At 30.0% G+C, this 12,299-nt stretch overlaps 1 protein-coding gene across 1 annotated transcript in view; it reads left to right on the top strand.

The window, feature by feature from the left end:
- LOC132739714 (uncharacterized) overlaps positions 1–12,299 on the top strand; it is a 71,592-nt gene extending 59,293 nt beyond the window's left edge. Inside the window, 7 exon segments of the mRNA XM_060727503.1 lie at positions 421–596; positions 1,763–1,885; positions 4,582–4,813; positions 5,322–5,383; positions 6,593–6,752; positions 8,282–8,356; positions 10,349–12,299. Coding sequence (XP_060583486.1) covers positions 421–596; positions 1,763–1,885; positions 4,582–4,813; positions 5,322–5,383; positions 6,593–6,752; positions 8,282–8,356; positions 10,349–10,532 — 1,012 coding nt within the window. The 3' untranslated portion in view covers positions 10,533–12,299.

Genomic DNA, 12,299 nt, shown 5'->3' with positions numbered 1-12,299 from the left:
TCTGTCATACTGAATGTCTGAAATTAAGATTGTGATGACTGACAGAATTATCCAATAAAAGCCTTAAAGGGTGATTCCAGATGATATTTTGCTAGTTCTAGGTTAATTGGTACATGTTTATGCAGAATAAGCAGTATCACCTTTTAATTTCTTCAATTATTAAGCCTTGCCATGTTGAAATCTGTGCACATGAATAGCAAATAAAATCACAAATCTGAAAAGCTAAGCACCAATTGGTTAAAAATTTGTGTGTTGAGAAGGCATGATATTGTGATTTTACTTCACAAATTAAAATGTATTGGTTAGAAGCAAATTACATGTATTGAAGAGATGAAAAAACAACAACTTTTGTACAACTTGTACAAACCGATAAATCTTACACCAATGAAACTTAACCAGTCTATCTCTATCTGATTACAGGAAGTTAAGTGTTCAGTCGAGAAACCGGCCATTCAGTGCGATGGACGCGTACCGATACATCGTAGAACATCCACGTAAGAATACAAATAGCGATGTGTTTAACACTTCGTACCAGCAACAACGTACTGAAGCTTGGAGACAGTCTGCTTATACCTCTGCTTCTAATCCTCAAACACGTAATGTAGTTTGTAGCTCTTTCTTTTCTTTCTTACTATCCGCGGACTGGTCTGTCGTTAAATAAAACTTAATAAAATGGACTGGTACAATGAATAAAAATGGGAAAATGGTGTATTTATCTTATATGTTCAATGTTTAATATAAATTGCAGCAAAGGATGAGCAAAATGCTAATTTAATACATGTAGTAAGTGTGTTGGATGATTTGACGATGTTTAATAATGAAGCACAATTTGTTACTTAAATATTTTCATACACCAGCAGTAACTATGGAAACAGTTTTAATTAAGTAACTTTTAGAGTTTGACAATTTACTTAAATAGTGAATGGGTTGTTTTTTATTGTTTTTAATATTAAGTATTTTTGGCTATTTTTGTATACATTTTATATGTGTGAATTTCTGTTACTAAGTTACTTTTTTGCTTTGAATGTTAATTTGGTTAAATGTTTTGAATAAATTTTATTCATGTACTATCTATAAGTAATATCTTTTAAATGATGCACTCCTTGTGTTATTACATTGTAATCAAATGTATAGATATTTGCAGATAATTAGTGATATGTTACGGTAACATTTTACATCTATAATTCTATATATTAATTAAAAGATCAGAAAGGGAGATAAATAAGAAATTATTTCCAGTTAGGAAAGAGTATTCCTTCCTCGTTAATTACTACAACAAACATCTAGTAGGATATTTATTTCTCTATACAAATTACATTTGATTTTCATTTTATCTTCTGCTGTTTTTTCTGCAATGGTTTTTGTTATTTTATTTGATAGAAGTTTGAAAAAATCAGATGGATTTGGGTATAAAAAGCATTTTAACTTTCTCGTGTTATGTCTTTAAAATAAAAAAGGAATGATTTATGCAATTGCTGAAAGGACATAAAATTTCTTCTTCCAATGTTTTTAAAAAAAGTCCTCCATAAATCAGTTATAATTATTTATGAAATCTAAAAGCTCTTCAGCAATAAAATGAAATATAGGAACTGTTAGGTCATTTGAATTTCTTTTTATTATTTATAGTTTTTTGATCTCTTCAACATCAACAGTTTCATTACCCAGAATTTGTTCTGAATTGTGTTTTAAACAGAATTAAGACATCTAAAAATGATGATAATACAAATTAAAGGTTTTTCAATACCTGACCTGCCTATTTTAGAGTTTGTAGTGGACTATCCCAACACGAGGGATGTTGGTACATGCACCTCAATGGAGTCATTGTACACTGGGAGCACATGGAGTCAGGACGGGGGAGAACTTGTCTCAATCACTGATCTACACTGTAATATACATTACCCCACCCACATCAACTTGATTGACATTTACCACCCTGTGTTGGTTTCTTATATATTTTTACTCTGCCCAAAATTAATTAATTGAAAATTAACACTATTTATAGAAATTCTAGTATAATTTAATTATAGTATATTTAAACTCTGCCCAAAATAATTCAATTGAAATTTCCCACCCATATTAATTCCTCTGCCCAAAATAATTCAATTGAAAATTACCACCCTGTATTAATTTCTAGTGTATTTTTTCTCTGCCCAAAATAATTCAATTGAAATTTACCACCCATATTAATTCCTCTGCCCAAAATAATTCAATTGAAAATTACCACCCTGTATTAATTTCTAGTGTATTTTTTCTCTGCCCAAAATAATTCAATTGAAATTTACCACCCATATTAATTCCTCTGCCCAAAATAATTCAATTGAAATTTACCACCCTGTATTGATTTCTAGTGTATTTTTACTGTGCCCATAATAATTCAATTGAAATTTACCAAATTTTCCACCCTGTATTGATTTCTAGTGTATTTTAACTGTGTCCATAATAATTCAATTGAAATTTACCAACCTGTATTAAATTCTAGTGTATTTTTACTGTGCCCATAATAATTTAATTGAAATTTACCACCCTGTATTTATTTCTAGTGTATTTTTACTCTGCCTATAATTCAATTGAAATTTACCACCCTGTATTAATTCTTATTGTATTTTTCTCTGTCCATAATAATTCCAATTGAAATTTACACCCTCCACCCCCACCCACGTATTGATTTCTAGTGTCTTTACTCCTATCATTATTGTTCAATACTAACCAGCCAGAAGAGAAAATTCAATTTCTTGTGCCCAATATTATTCAATAAAATTATGTTCTGTGTCATGTAAAATCCTTGATAATAAACATTGTCCCTATCTGTTTCATAATTTTTTTTTTTTTTTTTTGACAACCTCCTCATGAAAATACAGTATATTCCAAGGAAAGTATTTGGTTCATTCAAACTTCTTCTTGGGATCAGTCACCATTGTCTACCCACCAAACATTATTTTGTGCATAGTTTTATAGGTGAGTTCCTGGCCAAGTGATTAAGATTGTTGACTTCAAACCTCACCGCTGTGGATTCAAATCTGGACAAGTGCTTTGAATTCTTTCATGTGGGGTAGCTATACAGCTAGCTTACGTATGGAACATTGGTGGTTCTACTCAGGTACTCAAATGCCTGTTTGTGCCTGAAATAATGCACCAAAAGCTATCATTCCAGTATTTCTACAGTCAATTCTGTTCCAACCAACTTGACAGCATTAACACTTGCTCCCTGCCCCCTACTACTTTTAACTATAATGTTCAAAGTGAAAAAAAAAGAATATTTTTCAGTTTACCTGCAGTTTGCACTGGATATGAATTTTTGTCATTTTTTTACCTTCTGAATTGCAGTGTTACTACCCTGTGCTCAAAATACCCCCCAAACTTCACATGTGTTTATTTGCTGTTTACCACCAGTGTTCAAAATGGCAATTTGGAAAAAAGAAGAAATTCATTTTCTAATTTGATTGCTGTAAATGTTGATACTGTTTTATTTTAGACTTGATTCTATTATTTCCAATAAATAGTTCTTTCCATTTTATATAATATTTAAAGGCAATTAGTTAGTAGAATTGTGCTTGTATATCATTTATTTAAGTAGTCATAGTTATTCAGATTATTGAACATAAATTATTTTGTTTTATATCTTTTATATTTGGTTGCTGGAATTATTATTGCTGGGAATTTTGCTTTATAAATATAGGTGCTATTTGGATTTTATTTTTATTTTTTTATTGATTGATTTTGTTATTGATTTTATGTGCTTTTGTAAGGTTACTCAAAAACAAATAATTTGTAAATTAAATTAGTTTCATTGTTTTATATATGGGAATAAGTATTTACCACCAGTTCAGTGCCAAGCTGGCAAACACATTAAATTTTGTGCCATTTGACCACAGCTCGATTTTATTATCCTATTGACATGCTAATATTATATGTGGCACAAATCTTGGCAGGGTTAGGTCAAATGAAACTTTGGTATAAATATTTTGAGATTAATGGATCTTACTTTGCAACAATTGATTGTATTTAATGTAATAATAATTCAAGAGAATTGTAGCATTCACAAAATTGCAAAATTGTTTAGATAAAAGTAGATTTGTTATATATATTATCCTTAGACATAAAATTATAAATTAGTGATAAATTTAAAGTGAATTTAAAACTAGTCTTGTTTAGATGTATTTATATATCTGTATATTCATAGAGTGCATGAGCTGCGCATAATAGAGAGCATAATTAGCATTATATGACTTGAATAGGAAAATATTATTATTAATTTTATTATATGACAGAAGGCATATTGATTTTTTGTAAAGAAAAAACCCACAACAAAACACAGTTCAATTTTAGGTTCCAATGAAAAAATTGTATAATTTATGATATATGAATGTCATTGATTTTAAAAAGATGATCCTAGATATTGGGAAGAAAATTTATGTATTTAATAATTTGTGTGCATTACTTTGTAAAAAAATTACATATTATCGTAATCAGATATGTAAAAAATTATGTTTTAAAAATACATCAATATAAGACATTGTAGTTTCTGTATTTAACATAGCAAGATGTTTTGTTTTATCATGTATCTTTTTCCTTCTAAAACAGCAAGACAGGGTACACCTCCACCTCAACGACCTACATCACCTGATCCTAAGACACGCCCTAGCTCCTCCCTTTCTGTAAAGAAAGCCAATGATTGGTTGGGAGGAGGTCGTGACCTCTACTGGGAGTCCATTCAGAGGAGGCCAATGTCAGGTCATGTACCAGGATGGAAAGAAGGTCTACCTGACAGCATGAATAGACCAAGATCTGCTGTGGCAGCAAGGACATTAAACAGGTATAACTGAAACATGTAACTTGGTACATGTAGTAAAATATAACCTTTTGAACATTTTTGTAAATAAAACTTTATTGTTATCAATTTGGCCAGGACAGTATTACATGTACATAAATTCAATATTGTTACATACCTTAAGTATGTATAGAAGATATATACTGTATATGTTAGAGCATTACATACTTCTTTCAGAATGAAGTTAAAATGAAGATTAATAACTCCATACTCATGAAGGTACTTGTACAAAAAGCTGTGGGGCGCAAGGCGAAATTACAATAATATGACATTACTTTGTCATGTTTTCATCTGGCACCCTGCAGAGCAAAAATACGACATGGTACAAATCAGCCACCATAGTTATGAACTTATTATCTAGATCAAATTTCTTCAGTACTTAACTTCAGCAATTTAAACAGTTGATGGATGGTTCACTTTTGTATTTAAATAAGCTATTTTGAGCAGTTTACATTTAAAATAAAATGATTTATTAAATATTTTTCCTCTACAGACAGACAAGAAGATCACACCCTGTAACACCATCATCACTTGCCTATGAGGCCATGATGCAAGGTAAAGTACTGACAGAATATGTTCAGAATTTTGACAATTAAAACAAGGAATAATCATTAATTTCTTATAAGACCACAGCATGACCTGAAAGTTTCTTATAAGTTGAATGCTGAAAGTGAATTAAAGATTTTCGCCATTTATGAAGGGAAAAATTGTTAGGTTTTTAGGTGACCGATTATAATGGTGATATGGTGACTTTCCAGCTTTACTGGTGGAAGACCGAAGGTGCCCATCCATGCATTATTTCAGGCACCTTAGAAGAACCACTGACCCTCTGTAAGTTAGCTGGATAGCTTCTTTACAAGAAGTACCTAATGAAATTAGAACCCACAGCACTGATTTCACGTCAGAAACTGTAACCACTTGGTCATGAAGGCCCCAGATTTCAGAAAAAAAATCTTAATGGTTATATGTCGGTAGTAAACGATATTTTATTACATGTTTTTGAATATAAGAACAAGATTTTTTTTTCCATGTTGTTATCTATGTTGATAATATATTTTCAGTGCAATATCATATTTTTGATATTTCGGAAGAAGTAGAATACGAATTTGAATTATATTAGAATATTTGGTATATACATGCACAACATGTGTTAATTTACTGTGTTTTTTAGTGTGGAACAGGGTATGGGATTTTATTATATGTTGCACACACATTGTACACATGCATTTTGTTATCCCTTTGAAAAACCCCCACTGAATTTGTCTAACATTGTTTATCATTAACGTAAATATATGCTCATAAAATAAGTAATTTAACATCTGTGTATATGCACTGGTTGGGACTGCTAAACATTGAGAAAAATTGTCTTGAAAGAAATTAAATAAATGTTTAGTTTCTTTAGAATAATTTTAACTTGAGTGCAATAGACATGTACATAAATAAATATGCATGGATCGGGAGGTGTGGGTATTAAGGGAGTCATATTGTGGCCCACTCTCCGGTAAAAAATTTTGTATCCGGAGGTGAATAGATTGAAAATAATGGCATGATATGTGTCTTGTCTTTTGGCCATTAATGTGTTTTTGGAGTAACTGCTGTAAATGCAATTAAGTTAATTCATTAATTAATTAATTATGGTTCAATTGTCTTTTATTCATTAACAAATATTACCTTGACATAGAATGTTGTTCAGTTCTATTTTATTTTTCACGTTTTTGTGTTATTTATCCCGTGTTGCACTGTGTGATACTCTCCTCATTGTAGGAAGTCGTGTTGGCTCACCACGTTGGTCACATGACCCGTCACAGCTCCCAGATATGTTGGACCTAAGTGAATACCACCCATTGTACCATCAGCTAGGTATCCCACGGCGACTCGGAACTTACGGAATGCACGAGCAACCTGCACAAGATATGGTGTATAGGTAGAGCTAGCCACATCTCGGTCATCTTTCTTACAGCCATAGTTTATCTCAGTCGTGACAGTCATGTTTTTTTTGTGTACATTAATGACATTTCAGGCAATTACAAGTCCAAAACAATATTTCCATATACACTGGTAATGTGGCAATTGCGCGATGAATGTTTTATATCAGAACCTCGTTATAATGCGATGGTCAGACCTTAGACCCCAACATGAGCGTTATAACGGGGCTGCAGCGTACAAAGTTACGAGTTAACCTTTAACCTGCTTAATTCATCTAAAGACATTTTTCTGTTTTGAGTTTTGAACTGGCCATTTTTTGTACAATGGATTTAAACATTAAAATTTTGGAAACAAAGAGTTAAGTGAAGTGTGTCAAATTTTACATTGTCTTTTTCATCCTTGTTTTTAACACTCCTTCATAGCCATTTTGTGGATGGTATTTTCTAATCAAGCAATTTATGCTGACATTTTTTGTATATTCAATGGTTTGTCAGACACTTTCAACTTTTTTATGCCGTAAAGAACACTTACTGCCAATATCTTATTCGAGATTTGTATAACAAACATCTTATACAAAACAATATATTCTTTTATTCCATCAAGGTTACATTTGTAACAACAGACATTACAATAACTTTGTAAATAAATACTTCTGTGGGTAACAAATAGAAAAGAGTTGCATTCTTTAAGTATAGGCTAGATAATCAAGCGAAAAATAGTATTACAACTAGAAACAAATTTGTTCTTTTTGACCTAAATATAAAATTAAGTATGGGGCAGTGATATTTAAGTGTCTATTTTCTATTTGAGATAAGATGAAGCATGTGGTAAGTGTATAAAAGGAATTCACATCATAATTTCCTCGTACCTATTATTGTACATGGAGATATTTTGTCTTTGTAATTGCCTGAATTGCCTATATATGTTTAACAGTATTAAACGTTTAAATTTTGTCAGTGTGTTAAATGGTGAATTGTGCGTCTTAAAAATGTTACTGTTGTATCTTTGGTAATAAGTGGATATTTTTTTTTATGACTAAAATATTTGTATGTGTTTGTAATATAAATGTAATGTGGAAAGTTGTCAGTATTTGTTTAGATAAACCATAAATATGTTGGACATTATCTTGGCATCACCGTTTAGATGTACTTAAGATAAATATTTAGTTTTAGTGCCAAAAATTAATAACTTACTGTAGAGCTTTCATTTGAAAAAGCTTTTTTTTTTGCATTTAGAATAATCCTTTCCGCACATTCCAGTGTATTCTCCGTGTTTAAAGTTATGATTTTAGAACAAAAGACTTTAGATTTTTGAAATTATTCAAGAATTTATATTTCAAATTCATTTTTATGCATTCCTATATACGTTGCTCTAGTAAAAATGTTGTTTTTTTCTTTTTTTCCTCCCAAATATTTGACTCAGATTTTTACTCACACATACTAAGTGAATCTTCAACATATTTTCAAGCAAGATAGTACATTGACACCTACAGGTTCAGTTGTAAATGGATATGTTTTGTAATTTAAGGGCGGACCATCCTGCTTATAATCCCACACAGAAATGGGCAAACCTTTTAGATCTAAAATTGGAACGAAAGTTTCGGTACTTTATTTACTAGAATTGCTTTAGAGTGCTCATTTGACATTATTATAACCCCAAGTACTCACCTATTAAAGTATTTACTTCAATTTTGTTTGTTTTTGAGAATGAATTAAGAATTAGAATGTTTAAAAAGAATTAGATATTTGAATGGCGTTTTTTACCCATTGTATAGACCTACCTCTGTTATGCCTAACTGCTTCGTTAGTTCACTCACATAATTTGTTTGTTAAAGGCTCGTCATGTCTCAGAAATTCATATATTTTTTCAATCATTAGAAATGTCAAAATTGTGTTTAATAATGTATTGATATTAAATTTAAAGCATGTTAGATGTTAAACAACTGAAGATAGTAGCGCTGAATGTGCAGTAATGTATCATAAAAGTAGCAAAATGCATGCAAAGTAGTATTTTGACTCATTCACTATAATGACACCAACTGCAATCGGAACAAAAGATATTTCATCTATTTGGCAAATGAGCAATATTTTCGGAAACTGTGAAGAGATACATTTTTGAGAAACTAAAATTGACAGCATTTCTGAGACATAATGGGCCTTTAATAATTATGTTCCATTTGAAATTTAATAAGAATATTTAAAAAGAACATTTAATTTATATTTTTTATGTAGACATATAAACCATAATGAATGAAAACTATTTCATAGGATTTAGAGGAGGCAGATCTTGTTTTTGAGTTAAATGATATTTGAAAATGATGCAAACATGAAATAAATCCTTTGAAACAATTTTCATTCTGTTTCTATGTCTATATGAAAAACTCAAGCAAACATTTTTTTACAGAAAATACAATGTGTGTAAAGAAATTCATCAATGTTGTGTCACTAAAGTATAATGTTTATTCATTCAATAAAATTTTCAGACAGGATAAAAAAAGGACTGATATTCGAAGAAACTTTTGTAGAATGACAAGTGATTTTGCTTCTTAATTAGTTTGTAAACTTTAAAATTATTAATACTTACTTTCCAAAGTGTATATATGTTTAAAGACTTTCCAAAGTGTATATATGTTTAAAGAATTACAAATATTGTTTGATGTATAGGTTAGAGTGCATATTGATTGTTCTTCGTAAATAAGAAAGCTAAAAAGGAGCGGAGCTTCAAAGTGTTATATATGTTTAAAAGACTTTCCAAAGTGTATATATGTTTAAAGAATTACAAATATTGATTTATTTTTGCATAGAAATCTAATACTAGATATAACTACTAAATCTCTTTGTATTTTTTTTTCTGTTCAATTGAAGGATATAAAATTATAATACATTTTACAAGAAAATTTATTTTAAGTATCTGCTACCAAAAGTTGATGCTTTACATTTCACTTTGTTATTTCCCTATTGCATGATTTGAGATTAGATATAATAATTTAGCTTTGAAATTGTGTAATTTCCCGCTAAACATCTGCCGATACTTGCTTTCTGTGACATTTTTTTTTTAATGTTTGCTTTAATAACCTCCCAGATGTGCTCTTAGCTCTACCTTGCCTCAATAACTTGTGTTGGTTGCTATGGAAATCATCCTGGTTGCTAGGGGGAAACCTGGTTGCTAAGGGAACCTGGTTGCTTGGAGACTGACTGAGTAGCATTGGTGTCTGGTAGGCACTTTCTTTACCAAACAATTTTAATTCTTTTTACACCGTTTTGTGATTTGCTGTTATACAATATTGTAAATCTTTCAGTTTCTGAACATTCCTTTTCATATCATCTTTGTACTATGATAATATTGAAAATAATGAAAATATACAGAACACTTCATTAGAATAATAATAGTCATATAATGCTGTTCTAATTTTAGTTATTAATGCTTGCATGGAATGCTTTCTTGTTCTAAAAAAATCTAACAAAGTTTTTTTTTACTTTACATTTCAATAATAATATCTAAATTGTAAAAAAGCTATATTAATTACTTCTATTAATTTGTTAAATTAATTGACAATTTAATTAACTAGTATTGTTTTTCCTTTATGTCTTGCAGACTTCCTCCAAGCCCCAAAACCCTGAGTTCTGTGAGTGCACATGGACCTGTGAACATGGTCTGTATTTATGAGGATGAGGAGTCAGGTACTCATACCACGGAGCAAGATAAAATTAACACAGAGCCAGAAACGCATATAACTACACAGACTTCACACTTTAGGGAACATTATGTAGATACATGATGACACTTTGTGTACAAAAATGGTTACAAAACTGTAAGGATGTTAAAAAGAATTTTTAAAGAAAGCTTGCAAGGGAAATAAATAAACTATTACAATTTGATGTTACCTGAGCTATTTAATATCCATGGCAACTGTATTTTCTAATTGTCAACAAAATGCCATAGCGTTAAACTATGTAATGTGTTAGAAATTATTTTGATTACTATGATTAAACTGTAATGTGTTAGAAATTGCTTGAATTGCAATGATTTAACTATGGAATGTGTTAGAAACTACTTCGCATGCAATGATTAAACTTTAATGTGTTAGAAACTACTTTGATTGCTATGATTAAACTGTAAATTAATGTGTTAGAAATTGCTTTAATTGCTTCAATTTCAATGATTAATACAAAAATTGAATCTTTAGTAAAGATATGCATTAACTTTAAAGAAACAAGTTGCAAAGTTTTTATGTTTTTGTTTTGTTTTTGTTTTTAAATGTTCACATCTTTCAACAGACTTGGTTTATCAGCTTATTTTTGTAATTTCTACATACAATACTTTCCTATCTGACAGATATGACTTGTATATTAATTATTAAGTTATGTGTATTGCTGTATAATACTGCAAAACATTCCATTTGCTCAATACAAAAATTTCTATGTACTCATACATTAAAACCTATCTAAATAGACCATTGCCCTACAAATTGACTTGTAAATCTTGATATAAAGTTGAATATAGTTTAAAGAGCAGTTGAAGGAAGTGAAGTGTCAAAAACTTATAGTGCTGAGATATTATCAACAAGGAGTTTGACATTGAAAGTCTGAAAATTATAAATAGCTGTAAAAAACCTAAGTGATTTCTTCGCTTTTGCCACATCCAGGTCAAAATGGCCTAATGGTTTAAATCATTGACTTCAAACAATGTGCCCCAATTGAATTCTTTCATGAACTTTGGATTTTTTTATATGAGGAAGCTATCAGGCTAAGCTTACATAAGCAAGTAGTTCTATTCATGTCCCCACTTTTCCCAGAAATAATGCATATATATAGATTTGAAGTCTTCTTTCATTAAAAGCAATATGAACATAACAGTGTTTTTTGCATCTCAAAAACACACACACATAACAAATAAATGCCCATGTCAATTCCGACAATGAAAATAAAACTTTTGTGATAAAAATTATCAAAGAGTGATCACTTGTTTTATGTCCAAATCTTTATATGAAGACTACTTTAAAGCTCAAGTTTTCTTTCCAAAGATAATTGAAATCTGCATGAAACAGGCAGGTTGGTCATGGAGAATATATTTATATTATATCATTCATCATGATTATTCATTTAAACATTAAAACATGCATTTAAGATGATTTTTAAAGATGTTAAATAATAAAACAGTTTTGTCCTTTTATGCATTTGTATATAACATTTACATGTCTAAATTTATGAAACTGTCCAATGTTGTTCATGTTATAAAGTAATAGATTTTAAAATGGATAAATCAGCAGTGTATTGACTGGTTAGATTGGGCAGATGTGCAGAATGGCCTGGTTCTATACTAGTGATCTTAAAGCAAGTCTTTATTGTTGATTGGACTTAAGAGAATTTGCAGATTGGAAACTAAATATATATACCTGAATCACACTAGTCATCAGAGTTATTTTTATATTTTATATATATTTTATGGTATCATATAGTAACATGTTAATATTTATTCAAACACATAAGATATTTGTGAAGCCTATTAGAGTAATGCTGGTGCTTTGTCAGTATTGAATATTCTT

Source organism: Ruditapes philippinarum, unplaced genomic scaffold (genome assembly GCF_026571515.1).
Source record: "Ruditapes philippinarum isolate M1 unplaced genomic scaffold, ASM2657151v2 ctg1997_1_1_1_1, whole genome shotgun sequence".
Classification (NCBI taxonomy): Eukaryota; Metazoa; Mollusca; class Bivalvia; order Venerida; family Veneridae; genus Ruditapes; species Ruditapes philippinarum.
Note: the sequence above shows the minus strand (reverse complement) of the source record. Positions and strands in the feature narration are given on the sequence as shown.